Source organism: Bos taurus, chromosome 1 (genome assembly GCF_002263795.3).
Source record: "Bos taurus isolate L1 Dominette 01449 registration number 42190680 breed Hereford chromosome 1, ARS-UCD2.0, whole genome shotgun sequence".
In the NCBI taxonomy this organism is placed as follows: domain Eukaryota; kingdom Metazoa; phylum Chordata; class Mammalia; order Artiodactyla; family Bovidae; genus Bos; species Bos taurus.
The window spans coordinates 3,815,590-3,833,867 of NC_037328.1; the positions used below are offsets into that span (position 1 = coordinate 3,815,590).

Here is an 18,278-nt window from a genome sequence, read left to right on the forward strand (position 1 = left end):
GCCTTTTCAGATGTTCCCTCTGCCCTTCCTCCCCTTGCTTTCCCCCCTTTCCTTCTTCACATAGCAGATCCTTGCTTTAAAAAAAAAAAAAAAAAATCCAACTTAAATTTACATCATCTGTGAAAGAATACAACTAACACATTCAGCTGGTCTCCACCACAGTAAATAAGTCAAGCTTTATTCTTCTGAGATTTCAAGGTCCACACTGGTCTCTAACCATATCAACCTTCCCCTCCCACACCACCCCTTTAGCCTTTTAACATACTTGTTTCTTATTTCCCATGATCACCAACATCTTTGCTATAGAAAGCAGTGGCATCTCTCTAATCTTGATACTTGTTTTTTAGTTGTGGAACAGTTGAGGGCTTTTTGACTCATAGGAAATAGCCTTGGCTATTTAAACTCCAATGAGTTTCTTGCCCAGTGGCTTGGACGGTAAAGAATCCACCTGCAATGCAGGAGACCCAAGTTTGATCTCTGGGTCAGCAGGACCCCCTGGAGGAGGGTATGGCAACCCACTCCAGTATTCTTGCCTGGAGAATTCCATGGACAGGAGAGCCTGGTGGGCTACAATTCATGGGGTCGCAAAGAGTCCGACATGACTGAAGTGACTTAGCACACATGCACGAGTTTCTTCTACTCCTTGAATTTAAATAATTTGTCTGCCTTAAAATCTTGCTGCATTAGAAAATTTGGAGTTTTCTATCTACTGTACTGTCTCCCCAGGTCTGAATTCCTCCCTTTTTTGTTTCATCCATATTCTGGATAAGTTAACACCATGACTCTTAATCTTCTGAGCTCTATACATTTAATCAATCTCTTGAGCACATTTCCATCAGGTGTAGCCCAGGCCTCTCCAACCCTCAGTGTTACCATGTGAAGTTTGTCGTCTGTCTCCAAAAATTGCTTCTGTTATTAAATTTCTGCATTGCACAGATGCCTCCATCCTCGTTCAAAGCAGAGAGCTGTGTTCCTCCAGCTCTTGGATTCTTCCAGTCCTGCTGTTGAAAAGCTTAAATGTTCCTCCTTCTCTAGCACCTCTTTCAGTTGTCTATCACCTCTGTCCCCTGGATTCTTGAAATAAGAGCCTCACTACTCTCTAGTATCCTCCCTCCTCCCCCTTCTTGCTTTCCTGAAAGAGGGATCTTCCGAAAACGAACATAGGACCATCCCTGCTAAAAATCCCTGTGTGGTTTTCCCCCCTCTCTAGATCAGTCCAAGTTCCTTATCACGCATGGAAGACCTGGATGCCCCGGCCTACCTTGTTCAGCCTCACACATCTCATCTTTTTTTCTTTTTCTAATTTGTAATTGATAGCGATTTATATTTGTACAGATTGTAGCTGCTTCAATAATAAACCTCACCTTCTCTCCTCGATTTTCATTCAGAAGACATTCTGCTGCAGTAACAGCACACTTTACTGCTTCAGCTTGCTAATAGGCCTTTTCAGCAGTGCCATCCTCTTGATCGTAACATTCTTCATTCCTAATGTTGGCCTGAATGTTTTTGTCTTCTGCTGACACCTAATTCAGACATCTCATGGGACTCCTGCTCATTTTCACACACACCGACTTGTATCAGTTTTACTTTTGTCACCATCCTAGTGTGTGCCATCTCTTAGAGCAGTTAACATTTGTTTCTACTAGGCTGTATTCTGTTTGAAGGAAAAGATTATTAATTTTAGTCCTTATATCCCCAGCACATGCTTCCCTGGTGGCTGAGTGTTAAAGAATCCACCTGCCAATGCAGGTTTGATCGCTGGGTTGGAAAATTCCCCTGGAGAACGAAATGGGAACCCACTCCAGTTTTCTTGCCTGAGAAATCCCATGGACAGAGGAGCCTGGCAGGCAACAGTCCACAGGGTAGACACAGGTTGGGACACAGCCACTAAAGAACAACATCCCCAGCACAGTAAATGTGGTAACAATGTAAAAAAAGCTTCGAGGTTCAACATACGTATGGGTGAATTTTTTTTTTTTTTTTTGAAGTTTGTAACTGGAAAACTTGTCCATGGTATATTGCACATCAAACTTTGAAATAAAATGAATAATTACGTTGAATGTCCTTTAGACCTGGGGAACTCACTACATATCCACTGGTGTGTGTGTAACATCAGCTTTCCTAATGAAAATGAAATTCAGCTGTTATCCCTACCAGGAACTTACACCACCTGATATATTTTTTTAATCAAATGTAACTTTAATTAAAAGCAGTACTTTTTTGTTCACTGCAGAACAACAACAGATGAGCAAAAAAATCAGTAATTCTACCACTTGTGTATTTTGAAGGCCAACATTTGAAACTATGGAAATACTGTCAGGGGAGTCTGTACTTTGTTGGCCCATAAAGGGTTAAAGGGAAATCAGCTTATTTATGAAAGAGAAAAATTATTTGAGTGTATAATATTTTAAGTAAATCCTAAATATCCACATATGTTAGATAGATAAATTAGGCAATGGGTTTTTTTCTTTATAAAAATATGCTTTGGGGAATTCCCTGGTGGTCCAGTTGTTAGGACCCTGCATTCACTGCCATGGGCTCTGGTTCAATACCTTGTTGGGGAACTAAGATCCCAAAAGCTTCATGTCGTGGCCAAAAATTAAAAATAAATAAAAATTTATTTGTAGGAGGTTTCATTATATGGGACTTCCCTGGTGGTCCAGTGGCTAAGACTTCACTCTCCCAGTGCAGGGGCTTGGGGTTCAGTCCCTGGTCAGGGTACTAGATCCCACATGCCACAACTAAAGACCTGGTTTGACAAAATAAATATTAATATATACATATATATATATATATATATATATATATATGCATGTACTGTAAAAGTTAACCCTGTTAAGTCCGTCTGTATGTACCCTCAGATGCATGTTACAAAGAACTTAGAAATGCGTTCCTAGAGATGGGTTTAGAAAGAATCATTGCCCATGTGATCTCTGTACAAAGATAGAGGTTGGCTTTTGGCAGCTGTCAAATTGGCAGTTGAGGAAGGCGTCAGTATTCCCATTGTCCTGCAAAGGTCTGTTTCCTCTTAAAGATTCATCTGAACTTAATTCTTTTGTTATAATAAGATACTTTTAATCCCTTCCCCATCCCTGTAGTGTAATTTATTTTTTTTTTGTAGTGTAATTTAAAACTTGGTATTGGCCCCTTGAGCTTATAGTTAGGTCCTAGAATGTGCCACACCAAGTCTTTTAACAGAGTAAACATTTATCATTTTTTTCCTTGAGTAAAAGCTGGTGGGAAATGAAAATTTTATTTAGGTGCTTCTGTATATGATTAACTATTGAAAGAGACTGTACATGGGTACATACACTTTATGTTGCTTGTTTTGAGTTAAAGTCCACAAGTGTTGGTACTGTATGATTTCTTTAAAAAGTGGGAGCAAGGAAATAACCTTAGATGCCAGGTTGTCTCACTATATGGTCCAGTCTCAGTAAATGTACAATAAGTGGCATCAAGAAAGTTTGCTGTGAATTTCATATCATTCTGAGGTAGAGTATAAGTTCTGTGTTATGCTCATTGTCTGGGATTTTCTTAAGAGTGTGAAGAGTGTATGAAGGGCTGAGGTCTTTGCCTCATTCATCCAGTTCATCATTTGTGGGTTTTCATTATGGTAATTAACATTTTCTTAGGCCTGATATATGGAAGCTTAATTTCTTTCAATTACCAAACTGCTTGACTCTAAACGGTGGTGGATATTGGGGAACCAGGAGAGGCTAATAAGATCTTAATGATCAGAAATACAAAACATAGTGTTTTTGCAAAGTGAAATACTTAGTGTTAAGATATTTACCATTTGTCAAAATAGATGTGTAGAATAATAACTGCAGCACTTAGCGATATGCCAAGCTCTGAGCTCATGCTTAAGTGTTTTATCCCATTTAATATCAGCAAAAAGCAGGTATTATTATCCGTATTTCTGAGGCATGTGTCCAGGGTCACTCCTGTGTGAGGTTTTTTTCACCAAATGTTTCTCTTTAAGCATTTAAAAGAAGGTACTCTAAGTAAAGTGATAAGAGTTACAACTTCATGTTAAGAGTTATAACTAATACACGTACATTTTCAGTCCACTCTTTTTAGTTCCTAAGTCTGACAGAGTAGTATTGGACCATATGTTCGGAGGAGCAAAAACTGAAGTAGAAATTCTTGTCTTCCATATTAGTAATAATTGTGTATACAGAAAACCTATTGTTAGGATTTAGTAGGACTTCCTTAAATGTTTGCTAAAGTGAGTGGGAGGAAGTGATTGAAACTGTAAACATAAAATAACATGATGTTGGGGATGGGAGAAAGATGAAAAAGTATTGGGTTTACTTCCAGGTTATTTTTCTGTCAGTGTTGCGCAAGCATTTCTCTCACCATTGCCACTTGATAGTCATAACCTACAACTTGCCAAAGACATCTCTGCAGTATGTGAGTAGACGGCACCTTCTGATAATACCTGAACGTTTTCCTTTTTCGAGTAACTTGTTGTATTGTTAATATTTGCAGAGAAATGAGAGAGGTGATGATACCTGTTACTTAATTAAGTTGTGAAACAAATCCTCCTTTTCTGTATCATACATGATGGGTTGAATTTGACTGTTACAATAAAGCATAAACAAAATGCCTCCTGTAAGTAGGAAATAAGACTGGTAGTCATTGTCACTTTCAGCAGCACTAACTTTTATCAGTCTTGCCATCTTTGGGAAATGAATAGAAGGTGAATAGCTGAGCACTCAGCATAGTTCAGCAGTCATTTTGGCATAGCAGTTTACATGTTATGCTGTGCTTTAAAAAGAGACTTGTGAAAACAAACTCTCCGTTCTTGTGTTGATCTTTGTTTTACAAGCATTAGTGTTTTCGATCCATGGGTTGGGAAGATACCCTGGAGAAGGATATGGCAACCCACTCCAGTATTCTTGACTGGAAAATCCCATGGACAGAGGGGCCTAGTGGGCTATACAGTTCATGGACCACCACCAGTATTCTTGCCTGAAAACTTCTAAGAGGAGCCTAGCAGGCTATAGTCCATGGGGTCACAAAGCGGCTGAGCAACTGAGCACATGACTGCACGTTAACTACGTAAAGCATTTTAGTGTCATAGACTCAAAGAAACCTCCCTCTTCACTGGATTTTCTGGGTCATTGACCCCATTTTTTTCCTAATAGAAAGTCAAAGTAAGACTTAGAGTAAAAAATTTCTAAGAGTACACCTGAAATAAGTTTCAGTTGGCTCAGCTAGTTCATTTCTTTATCTCATTAGGACATAGTACATTGTGTTTCTCAAGCATTTTGAGTGGTAAAACAGCTGCTAATCAAGGCTGTGCGGAAGGACGTTTTGATATACTTTTTCCAAAATGTGGTATATTAGTCTCCTTATGTGACATATTTGGACCTCAACCTGTATTAGGTAGGTGTGTGTACATAACTGTATGATGTATCTTTAGGACTGCTTGCCATGGATTGTTGCTGGGACTTCACATTGAGTTTCTCCTGGGTAGACTGTCAAACAGTATGACATTGGAAGATTGTGAATTTCATTTTGCTCCAAGCACCACAGGAAACAGCTGAAAATAGAATATGCCGTCTTCTGTGTTGCTTTATTTACAGTCTGATTTTTATTGCCTCATCAGGTACCCAAGGAGTTGCACCAGGTCCCGTCATTGGGCTCCAGGCCCCGTCCACTGGTCTCCTCGGTGCCCGACCTGGCCTGATCCCACTCCAGCGCCCGCCAGGAATGCCTCCACCTCACTTACAGCGGTTTCCCTTGATGCCACCTCGGCCCATGCCTCCACACATGATGCACCGAGGCCCACCACCAGGCCCGGGGGGCTTCGGAATGCCTCCGCCTCATGGAATGAAAGGCCCATTCCCACCCCACGGCCCCTTCGTCAGGCCTGGCGGGATGCCAGGGCTCGGGGGCCCGGGGCCGGGCCCGGGGGGTCCTGAGGACCGAGACGGAAGGCAGCCGCCGCCACAGCAGCAACAGCAGCAACAGCAGCAGCCACCTGCACAGCCGCCACCGCAGCAGCCGCCGCCAGCCCAGCAGCCGCCGCCGGCTCAGCAGCAGCCACAGCCGTTCAGAAATGACAGCAGGCAGCAGCAGTTCAATTCAGGTAGAGACCAAGAAAGGTTTGGAAGAAGATCCTTTGGAAATAGGGTGGAGAATGACCGGGAACGGTACGGGAACCGTAACGATGATCGAGAGAATAGTAACCGTGAGAGGAGAGAGTGGGGAAGGAGGAGCCCCGACCGGGACAGGCACAGAGACTTGGAAGACAGGAATAGACGTTCTAGTGGGCATCGAGACAGAGAGAGAGATTCTAGAGATAGAGAGTCTCGTAGAGAGAAGGAAGAAAACCGAGGCAAAGAGAAGCCCGAGGTGGCAGACAGGGCAGGCAGTAACAAGACCGTGGAACCTCCCATTAGCCAAGCGGGAAACGTAGACACTGTTTCAGAACTTCCTAAGGGGGAGCCTGGGCCTGCAGTCGCAAAGCCTTCTGAAGAGTTACCTGCTGAGGCTACCTCATCCGTCAACCCCGAGAAGGACCCCGGCTCAGCAGCAGAGGCTCCTCGTTAAGAGAGACTGGGATCTGTCGGATATGACAGCAACACAGGAGGGTAGGGCTTGGGGTGTACAGATGCTGTATTATACCTGCTCCTGCTATGTCACAGCCCCGCAGTAGTTGGTGGGAGCTGTAAGCAATTTGATTGCTTCCCTTCTATTTAAAAATAGTCACAAAATAACAACAAAAAAAATACTGAAAATATGAATAAATATTACCCTTTTTGCTGTAACTTTTTAAAAGTTTTGACTTTAAAAAGTTTACAAATCGTAATTAGAAGTGCTCTCTATTTTTTTTTTTTTTTTAATTTAAGACAAGGTAACGGTGAAAGCTCCTCAAAAAACAATAGGGATGTTTTTAATAAACTCTATTTTCGTAACAAACTTTTAACGTGTGCTATTCTTCCTACACTGCATTAAGGTAGAAAAGGACTGTTCATCAAAGTTTGAGCGGTTAATGCTGTATTAGTCTAAATTAGACTTGTTGATTTGATGGAAACAGACATCTTTATGTAGTTATTTTCAAACACTTGATCTGTAATATTTTTGATTTTTAGCATTTCAATCCTAAGGCAAAAGTTAGTGGTTTTAATGTTAACTGAAAAGCTTGAGTTTTGGGATTCAATCAAGGTGTTCTCCTCCCCACCCGCCACCCATTGGCTTTGTGGTAAATGTTGCCCTAAATAATTGGTAAAAAAAATTCTTTGCTAAGGGAACATTGGACCCCAACATTGCCAATTGTACTATAAATTATTGCCTGGGTATTACTTCTTTAGAAGGCTGGTTGTCTTTCTTACCATCCCATTAAATTTTTCAAAAAGGTGAAAGAAAATCAAGGTTAGTGTCTGCAGCTTTATTAGCTTTTTGTCTCATCTGTTTAAGAACTTAAATGCAGCCCCCACTGTTTCTGTAACCCTTGCCTGTTGCCTCTCTTTTCCCCTACTGAGCAGAGGTAAACTGAGCTTTTCACCCCTGCAAAGTACTCGCTCTTCTTTAAAATAATTGGGTTAACTAGGAAGAACAGTTGTGAGTTATCCAAGAACTGTTACATGAAGATATTTAAAGGGAAAACCTGTACCTGAAGTAGTACAGAGAAGCGGTTACATAAAGCTGCTGAGCTAGTGCCAAGGAAAAGACCAACCATTAACACAACCCAAGTATTTATGGCCTTGAAGCTCTTTTCTCCTTAAACTATGTGTCTAAACTGTCCTAGTTTGTGTGCTGGTACAGCTTCTTCACCCTCATCCCGAGGCCAAGCTGCTTTATTTGGTTTTGATTTTCTGCAGCAAGATCCTTAATGGGTGGTGGGGGGAAATGTACCCGGGCAACGTTTGGAAAATAAGAGAAAATCCCGTTTCACATATGTAGACCTGAGTCATAAGCTTACCCTGGTGTATGTTGGCCCACTGAGTGTCAAAAGGCCTAGCTGAAACTGCTTCTGGAAATACACATCTGATTAGTGTTCGGGTTTCAAGGAAACAGTCCAGTATTTCCAATTGAAAGTATTAAGGTCACCCTATTTGCTCATGACAAAACCCCAGAAGTATTAAGTGGGAGTAATTACATTTGAGGCCTTAAAGACCCAAGCAAGTCCATTTATGTAACAAACTACCTTATGAAATGTTAGTGTTGGTTTTTAAATTCCAATGTTAATTTGTGAGCATACTGTTATCACCAACTTAAAACTGAATACACTACATTTATTTTTCTAAATTAGCTTTTCCTCTCCAAGTGATCTTCACTGGCTAAAGTCCAACCAAAACAGTTGCTTATTTCTGGCTTCTCTGTCAAATATCCTATAAATTTCAATGAATAAACTATAACCCACAGTCAAACCTGTGTTAAGATCAACACTTCATTTTAAAGCATTCTTCTATAGGCATACGTGTTTAGAGAAACAGACTTGAATTACTAATTGGGTGTAGAAATTCTTGTATTTAAACAGGCAGAACTCACAACTAAGTCATTTCTTTGCTTCCACCTTACAGTGGGTATAATGTATTTCTTTAAAGGGCATATCTGAAAGCAGGTTGTGCCAAACTCTACTGTTATTAAAAATAAGTGGCCATGGGTCTATAAAAATGGAGTATGTGCCATTTTGACAGGTAGGTAAATTAATCTTACTCTGCTAAGGCTGTAACTTGCCATTTACAATTTCACTAAGTTATCAAAGGGCTCTCTTAAATTGTAAACAGCTACTTTTTAAAATAAAGTTACCACCTTAACTTCCCTAAAGCTAACAAAGAATGGCCTATTTGTCTGAGATTAAAGTTCAGCTTAGTCTTAGCTAAATTTACCAATCGCTAAAATTTTAACATTTGAATGATCTCATTTAAAAACACTTTCAAAAAAAAGTTCTATAAGATAGTTAATACCCGTCAACATATTACTAAGAGATTTAGTAATAATTCACACTCTATGTATGAATATCAAGTTAATTTAGAATTTCAATTTAAATACTTCAACAGGCTCAAAATACAGTGCCACAGAGAATGTTTATTGCAGGCTTGAGAGAATCGAAGAAATTCAGACAAATAATATACATGTGATTAAGTCTGGCAAAATACAGAGATGAATGAAACACATTTTAATTGCATATGAGTTTTATAAAATTATACAAATCTTTCAAGTGATCATAAGTCAGTTCTCATTACAGGTACTTAAAGCAATTTTTAAAAAGTCACACATATTACACTTTTTAAGTTTACAGTGTTAAATGCTTATCAAATTAAATTTCTACAACTAGCAAGATAACAGATGAGTTACTAGGACTAAGACCATGTCCCAAGGAATGTTTACTTGGCAATTCCAATTACACCACAGGCCAAACGACTTCCAGCGTTTCCAGTCTTTGTACTTTCTTCATTTCCACCTCTGCCCAAGTCATCTGGTTTTTCATGGACCTTTAAAAAGTTTTAACAACAAATTAACTCAGGCTATCAAGCAATTACCATCTCAACAATACCCAAAAGACTTTTAAGAACCACTGAATATTAGAAAATACCATGTTAAAATAATCCTACTAGTAGGAAAATACATAAATATTGAGTAGTAAAAAGTAGAAACTACCATTCAGAGCTTTTTCTTGATGATGCAGACATCATAAAGGGTTAGCAGTACTATCTCAAAAAGACGAGAAACCCATAGAATTAGGTTACAAAGTATCCACATGCTAAATCTACCATAAGAAATTTTAGTAATATCAGAGTAGACATTCTTTCATAGTACAAACTGGTTTGAGGGGAAAGGTGAACCAAAAAAAACTATAAACTTACAAAAACTTTGTCTAATTAGCTACAGACCCATAAATAAGAGATAAACCTAAAAATATCTTGAATATTCAAATCAGAATACTGGAGTGGGTTGCCATGCCCTTCTCCAGAGGATCTTCCAGACCCTGGAATCAAACCCGGGTCTCCTGCATTGCAGGCAGATTCTTTACCAACTGAAGCTATGAGGGAGGCCCTAAAAATATCTTGAATATTCAAGCAGTAGCCTTTTAAATTTTGCTCATAAAACATTAAGCCACCACTTGGTGGCTCAGATGGTAAAGAATCTGCCTGCAATGCAGGACACTTGGGTTCGATCCCTGGGTTGGGAGGATCCCCTGGAGGAGGGCATGGCAGTCCAACCCAGTATTCTTGCCCGGAGAATGCCATAGACAGAGCCTGGCGTGCTGCAAGTCCAGCAGTGGCACAGAGTCGGACACAGCTGAGTGACTAAGCACAGCACATCAAACATTGATAAGTGACTTTTCTGCTTCATAACTACAGAAGGAAATTAATTCTAAGGATAAAAGGGTGAACTGATAGGAAGCGTCTACTGAAAGTTAGCTGTCCTCTGGGAGCCTTCAGGAGGCATTCCGTAGGAACCAGATGCAGGGCTACATAGCCTGGGGCAACGGCCTCCCACACGTTACGCAAGTGACAACAACCTGCAGACGTGAATGAATACTGGCACCAGGTCCACCCCAGACTTTAGATTTCAAATGCTCTGGTTAACTGCAAGGGGGAAACCCAGTAGTGACAGAAAGCCTGGCCATCTGAAGACCAAAGACAGCTTCTGTTTCCACTGGAGAAGGCGGTGGCACCCCACTCCAGTGCTCTTGCCTGGGAAATCCCATGGACGGAGGAGCCTGGTGGACTGCAGTCCATGGGATCACAAAGAGACACGACTGAGCGACTTCACTTTCACTTTCCACTTTCATGCCCTGGAGAAGAAAATGGCAACCCACTCGTGTTCTTGCCTCAAGAATCCCAGGGTTGATCAAAGGTAATCTGCTTTATTACTGCATCTTAGCAAAACTGGTCTTAACCGACCTTGACCATTAATTCACCTTCACTGTTAAGTGTCCAACAAAATAATTGCTTTTCCTAATCTGAACGGAACGTACAATTTATATGGAAGCTTAGAAGCCAGGATTAACAATTGTGAAGTCATGACAACATACATGATCATATGTTAGAAGAAATTTCATGCATATCCTTATTATATGAAAACTTACCACCATCGTGCGGCCAATGATGGAATATTCTCCTGAGAGTGAAATCAGAGGATCTACAATATCCACGATGGCAACACCGTTTTTGTCAGCTGTCACATTGCCCAGGTCTCCAACATGCCTAACATCGAAAAAGCAGAGGGATTAGGACTGATTTCTGTCTATCTAACTTTAGTTCATAAGCTAAATTAAAAATGGATGAGTCAGATATATAAGGGTGACTTGAGAGAGCAATACGGTATTATCAAATAGAATCCACTTTTCCATACTGACAAAACTTTGAAAACATACAAATTAAACAACTAACAAGATGTTCCAGACACACAGCTCTTCAAGCAAGGCTTCAAGTCTATAAAGCAACACTCTGGAAAGACTTGGGGTGCACCCCTAACCTCAGAGGTAAAGTAAACTTAAGAGGGTAAACTCTAAGTTACTGAGTTATGCCTATTAATACTTGGCATGGCTAAAAGAGTTATGCCCCTAGCCCTTTGATATAAACGTAAATTAATCCTTGTCCTTAAAATTTAATATTTTCCTGAAAGGCTTTCAGAAAACGAACACATACAAGGGGAGTCTCAGTGAATTTTCAACATTAAATTTTCATCTACAAAGTTCCCAGAGTTTCACAATGATGTTTTAATTTTGCTAGTAGTTGACAGTACTGTTATTCATGACATTTCCTGTATTAGTTCCCTTTGACACTTGTATTAGTTCTTTATTCAATAAACGCTACAAAACCCAAATCGTTTGCAGTGTCCCCATTTGTCAATTCCTTAGCCCAGGGAGTAATGCCATTCCAGTACTCGGGGGCAAGGCGTTACGTGGAGCAACAAATTCAAAAGCAGAAGTGCAATTATCTTAGCATACAATCTGCAAGTAGTAAACCATACTGACCACCCCTGCCCAAAGCCAGCACTATTATTTCAAAAAAGAATTAAGGTCACTCACCTCTCTTCATCTTTTGGCCCACCGTGTTTTTTGGACAGAGGATTAAAGTGAGGACCTGCACTGGTACAGCCTGTTCACAAAAGAAAAAAAAAAAGGCAGCTAAATTATAAATCACAATTCCAAAATAAATTCTAAAAACGAAACTGGTCATTGCTAAAAGCCTCAACTGGAGAAAAGTACTGACCCAAAATGTGACTTCTGGGCTAGTAACAACAGCAACAGAGGGCAGGGAGTAGAGACAAATGCTAACTACTGTGTGACACTGGTCAAGGTAACACCATTCTCTGGGCTTGGGTGCTTCTGCCCCGACTTGCACTTCAATGGTCCTTCTATTAAAATCCCATGATTATGATCCTACTTCCTAAGACGACAGGATACCTCAACTACAAAAAACGTGTCTCCCCAGCAACACGCTGCCAGACAGCTGCGGTCTGGGTCTTGGTGCTTTTGGAATATAAAGCAGCATCCTAGTCCAAGGGCTGCTGCCCTGCACGACTCTGGGCCTTAAGGTTGTACTCTGTGAAAATGGCACTCCTGAGCACCGGGGAAGAGCATTTCCACAACTATGGAGGCGGCTCTTTCAGGACATGGGTCTTCACTAGATGGCTGTCAGGTGGGGTGGGGGATGGATAAAGGCCGTGAACAGCCCCCACCCTCCCCACTCAGGGAGACGACACGCAGGTTACAGGACGTGGCAGAGTAAGTCGAAGCCAAACAGCAGTCGCCTCCCACCGGAGGCGGGAATGCTTTTCCTTTGGCTGCGCCAGGTCTCAGCTGCTGCACACGTGATCTCTAGTTGAGGCACGCAGGGTCCTTAGGCAGCAGCATGTGGCCTCTGGGTTGTGGCGTGCATGTGGGGACTCCTCTCCCTGACCAGGCATCCAACCCAGGCCCCCTGCATTGGGAACTAGGTGGAGTCTTACCCACTGGACCACCTCTTAGTCCCAGGAATTTTTATAATTGTTGAAGTGGATCACATCTGACCCTTAAATCACTATTTAAAGGAACCAAATTATGGGACATTAAAAACAGGTTCCAGCAAAATGAATTAAGTTCTCATCACAGAAGGCTGAAAGACTAAGTTTACTCAAATACAGCAACTTAACCCATAAATTTTGTTAACTTGCTTCTGATCCCAAATGGAGAAAATCAAACTCAATCCACAGCACCAACACTTCACAGGCCATCATCAGTTTGTCTCTTCCTTCCCCTCCAGCCCCGTCCCAACTAAGGCTCTTGTGTTGGAGCTGTGGAGCTGTTCTTCCAGGGTAATGATAAACGTACCCCTGCCTGTCACACCCACCCTCAACCCCCAGCTCACAAGGACCAAAGGCCAAGAAGGTCAGAGAGTAGCAGCAATGTTTTCTATTGTTAAAAACACCTGAGACTCTTACATAATCAACCAATAGTAAGATAAAAACATCAATTCCCCCTTCCATTCCATGAGTCAGTCATTTTTGTCCCTGAGGCTGATTTGAGTAGTCCTATTGACTTTTTAAAAAATTGTTGGCAAGTTTTTAATGTGTGGGGATGGCTTCCTGGATGGCTCAGCAGATAGACAATCCACCTGCAATGCAGGAGACACAGAAGACTGGGTTCAATCCCTGGGTCGGGAAGATCCCCTGGAGAAGGAAATGGCAACCACTCTAGTACTCTTGCCTGAAAAATCCCATGGACAGAGAGCCTGGAGGGCTACAGTCCACGGGTTGCAGAATCAGACACAACTGAGCGTCTAAGCACACGAGAGCGCGCACACACACGCACACGCACACGCACACACACACACACACACACTACTAGGTTTATCTCACTAGGTGAGGTGACTGTGAATCGCTCGTCACCAGGACAACACCCACCTTGTGTATTGTCTCCAAACTGATGGACGTGGAATCCATGATCACCTTCAGTCAATCCTGTAATGGATCCAGTTACCACGACTGTATCTCCCTTTAGTCAAAGGAAAGTGAGAGAAGTTTGAAAAGAGGGCAAATGCTTCTGAGCAAAGAAAACGACTGAATTACCTTTACCACTCACAGGAAAAGTGAAAAGAACAGCAACTCGGGAGTCAAAAGCCTGTGTCCAAGGTTTTTGGCTAGAAAGGCCCACCACGTTCTAGCAATGAACCCCCAGGTAGCTGCTTAACCACTCATGTGTAATACGAGTAAGTTCTTGCTTATTTTGTAAATACTTCAAATAGGTTGTGCTCGTGTGTGGCTAAGTATATGTGCACGTATCAAACTTGTGAACCCAACTGCTTGCACGTCATACACTTTTCAGCATCTTCTTCATGCAGACACTGCTGTATTATCAAACACACAGATTGTCTTAAAAAGAAAAAAAAAAGGTTTCCTGGAAATACTCAACTTGCTATCCCATGGTCCCTCTTCTCCACTCCTCCCAGGAGAGGGACGTTTATCAGTTTCCCACATGGATATTTTTGGTTTGTAGCCAGAGAATATCCTCCTCATTGCCACTGGGAAGCTGATCCTAGTCTAACCAGAAGTACTGCTTTCTCGAGGCTTTTCAGGCATTGAAACCTAGATAACCTTTCCACTCCTGAGATCAAAAAGGGACAATGAAACACCGAAGCAGGTGAAGAAAAACAAAACACTGCAATCCCAGCAAAGGTGATGGGTAATGGTACTGCACGCTACATAGACAAGTCAAAGAAGTTACTTCCACAGCCACAGAGAGATCTTAGCAACTAAAATAAACCTAACACAGCAACCACACCATATAGGAATAGCAGATGGTGTTTCTGTTTTTTTAAAAAGACAGGGCCGACAGTTACAAGACGTGTTAGGCCTTGAAGATCTGATTTTCCACTGGCTAGGTATCACTGCTCCTGGAAAGTAGCGTGGCGACTGCTGCCTCTTGTATTTCTTTTTGAAGACAGATACACTATGATTCCTCTAGGTAAAGAAAAACCCGAAATTTAATAGAACATTCTGGAAAAAGCCAAATGTGACCGTTATCCCCCAAACCCGGGCCCCCTTAGTTTTTACACCTTTCCTGCGCAGCTTGTATGGCTCCCTCTTCTGGGTTCTGAACCTCCATTTTGGTGGTGCTCTCTGCACCATGTTATCAAGAGCACAGAGAGGCAAACACGCAGGCTCTTCCACACGCCCACTCAACTGGTAATGCACAGGAGAAGTTCAAGGGTAAGCAGCCTGGTACATCCTGCGGGAACTGGGCTATTCTCTCAAATGGGTGAAACAGGTCAGGGAAGCAGGAGGAAGGGAAACGGGCCGCAGTGTCACTCTAGGCTAACGAAGGCTCAGCAGGGGCCTTCTCCAGATGATTTTCAAGACAAGCTAGACTCTGGACTTAAAAGGTGAAAATTTCCGATTTTTGAAAACTGGAAACTAATCCAAAAATTTTAAACACTCAATAAGCCAAGAAGTACAGGTGATAGTTTACTGACAGTTTAATACATCTGCATACCCAAGGGTCTTTTATCAGGTGCAGAGAGCACCACCAAAGCGGAGGTTCAGAACCCAGAAGAGGGAGCCATACAAGCTGCGCAGGGAAGGCGTAAAAACTAAGGGGGCCCGGGTTGCGTCAGGTTCCACAGTTTGGCTTCTGAATCTAAGTGACACCAGGAGCTGCCTCTCAGTGGAGGAGGGAAAGAATTCCTCAGAGGCTTCTTAGGTTCTCTAGTGAGAGGCAAGAGGAGAGACAAGACAGTCTGACAAATGAAAAGAGCAAAGTTTAGTCTAATGTCAAAAAGCCTTTTCGGAAAATTTGGAAACCACCAAAAGGAAAAAATTAAGCTCAAATATTTAAGTTCTCCTTGTATAAATCTCACATAGGACACTTTGCATATCCTCTCATGTTTCCATAAACCACTGTAAATCTCATTGGTACCTTAAATACTCCCTCAAGATTAACAAGCCAGCACAATTTTCCACCCACTGGCAACCTAAGATCTGGGACAGTCTTTTCACAACATCTGTGAAAAGATGTTTCACACTCCTCACAACATCTGTGCTTCACAGTATTATCACTGTGTTTCTGTACACTTTGTTTTACATGATTCGTGCAGAGGTTTGTCCAATACCCTCTCAGTAACAGGCCTACCGGTAAAGAAATTTCAAAGTCACATGACTGAAAATGTTTACAGGAATACTCCAAGCACAGAAATGACAATTCCGTGCAAAGGAAATTACTCTAGCCCTCCTCTCCCTGGACTCCCGAACCTCATCACTGCCCTCTATCAACAGAATTCTCAATCCGCCATGAATCACTTTGGAGGCTTTAAAAACACCAAATTTCAGACTGCACCGCACCAAGTTCTGACGTAACTGATCCGGAGTTGAGCCCTGGAATCTCTATTTTAAAAAGCTCTGCCAGTGACTCTGGGGCTTCCCTAACGGCTCAGCGGGTCGAGAATCTGCCTGCAATGCAGCAGAGCTGGGTTCGATCCCTGGACTGGGACGATCCCCTGGAGGAGAAAACGTCAACACACTCCGGTTCCTCTTGCCTAGAGAATCCCATGGACAGAGGATCCTAACGGGTTACAGTCCATGGGGTCGCAAAGAGCTGGACACGACTGAAGCGACTTAGCACGCACGCGGTGAGTCTGAATCTGCCGTGCAACCCAGGATTAATATCGCTGTCTAGAAAACCCCCCAAACAAGGGAGTCTGTTAGATCTCTGGGTTTTTTTGGAGCTCTGACCAGGGCCGTCTTCTCCGTCCCCACAGAGCCTGACCATGACCTAGAGCAGGGTGTGTCAGCAAACTTTTTTGTAAAGGGTCACTGTTGCATACTAGTGTTTTCCTTTAAACACAAACATTAAAACAAAACAAAAATAAAAATACAAAGACCTGAACAGATAGAACCACTCAGCTCGAGGGCTGTACAAACACCAAACCCGGCACAGACTGTGCGCGTGGTTCGCAGATCCCTGAGCTGGAGCACTGGAGCTGCAAAGGAAGCCCCAAAAGGATAACGGACGCCACGAGATTCCTGAAGGCCCGGCCGCACCCCGCCAACCCCGAGATCTCAAGGACGGGCCAGGCCTCGGGACTGCGCAACTCAAGAATCCGCAGCATGTCAGGACCCAGACACTGACCCCGCCAAGAAGGGGGTAGGGGGGTGGGGAGGGGGGTGAATAGCCACACGGCCTCCTCAAAGCAGGGCAGGTCTCCGTCGGGGCCTGCGGACGTCGAAGGGGCGCCGTGGCATCCGGTTCTCCTCCTCCCTCGCTTTCTCTCCGCCCTCCCGGGCCCGTGGTTGTCGGCCTCACCGCCCCCACCCCCACACACACAAAGGGGCCGACCGGGTGTTCCCTTCCTGCACCCCAGCCCAGGCCTCGCCTCGCATCGCCCCCGGGCTCGCCCGGTGACTCAGCACTTTGCGGGCGCGCGGGGCGGCCCGGGGGTGGGAGTGGACCGCGGATCCGCCGAACCGCGCGCGCCGGGGGAGGGAGGCGTGGCGAGGGCGGCCCGAGGCCCGGCGGGGCCGGCCTCCCGCTCCCGGGCACAGGTTGGCGCTCACGCGCTCGCCGCTTGTCTCCCCTCTAGTCCCCCGGCAGCCCTTGCCTTTGCCTCGAAGTGGATGGTGCCTTGCACCGGGCCGTCGCCCTTCAGCACGCAGACGGCCTTCGTCGCCATGACTCGGGGGAAAGGCTCTCCGGCCCGGACCGCTAGAGACGCCCCAACCAAGTAGAGAAAACGACGCCGCAGAACACACGCCGACGCAAAACCGAGAGAAGCGCGCCGCCGCACTTTTATAGGGCTGGACGGCCGCGCCCCGCCCAACCTGGCCCTCAACCAATCGCCGCCCGCGCTCTCAGCGCGCTCCCCCGCAACGGGGTGGCCTCGGGGGGGCCCTGACGGAGGGGCGGAGCCTAGGGGCGGTGTGGGGAGCCCGTCACTCAAGCGCCGCCGGCCCTCTCCGCCCTGGGGCTGTGTGAAAACGCGCAGTAAAACCTGGATCCGTGGGGGAAAAAAAAAACAACCTCCACCCAGGCTTTCTCCTCGAAAGGGTGTGATCTGCGGATTGCAGTACACGAAAGTGGGACAGGGAGGTATATACGTGGCACGCCTGGAAGATATGAAGTCCCTTTGTCCGCAAATGTTAATGAGTGATAACTGACTTTGGTCCTGACGTTGTCGCTTTTGTGTTTCACAAGTTGAGACGCTCATGCTGGGTGTTTGTGATAATTTCCTTTTTTTTTTTTAATTGCGTTGTGGCTTTCTGAGGGTCTGTAAAGACGGTGGATCTCCGTCCCGGGTCTCACCTTTTCTTCTCCGCAATTCTTAGTCCTAAACCCATAA

General features: G+C 43.7%; 2 protein-coding genes across 3 annotated transcripts in view; one reads left to right on the forward strand and one right to left on the reverse strand.

Annotated features, from left to right (window-relative positions):
* Positions 1-6,930, forward strand: part of SCAF4 (SR-related CTD associated factor 4) — a 61,983-nt gene extending 55,053 nt beyond the window's left edge. For both annotated transcript variants that reach the window (XM_002707686.7, XM_005201117.5), the window contains exon 20: positions 5,615-6,930. In XM_002707686.7, the coding sequence (XP_002707732.3) occupies positions 5,615-6,561 (947 nt within the window). In that variant the 3' untranslated portion in view covers positions 6,562-6,930. The remainder of the gene's footprint in view (positions 1-5,614) is intronic.
* Positions 6,931-9,022: 2,092 nt separating this feature from the next.
* On the reverse strand, positions 9,023-17,691 carry SOD1 (superoxide dismutase 1). Its single transcript, NM_174615.2, is given in 5 exon segments — positions 9,023-9,449; positions 11,051-11,168; positions 11,996-12,065; positions 13,852-13,942; positions 17,541-17,691. Coding segments are annotated over 5 exon segments (459 nt in total). The 5' UTR covers positions 17,613-17,691; the 3' UTR covers positions 9,023-9,341.
* Between the last annotated feature and the right edge of the window lie 587 nt (positions 17,692-18,278).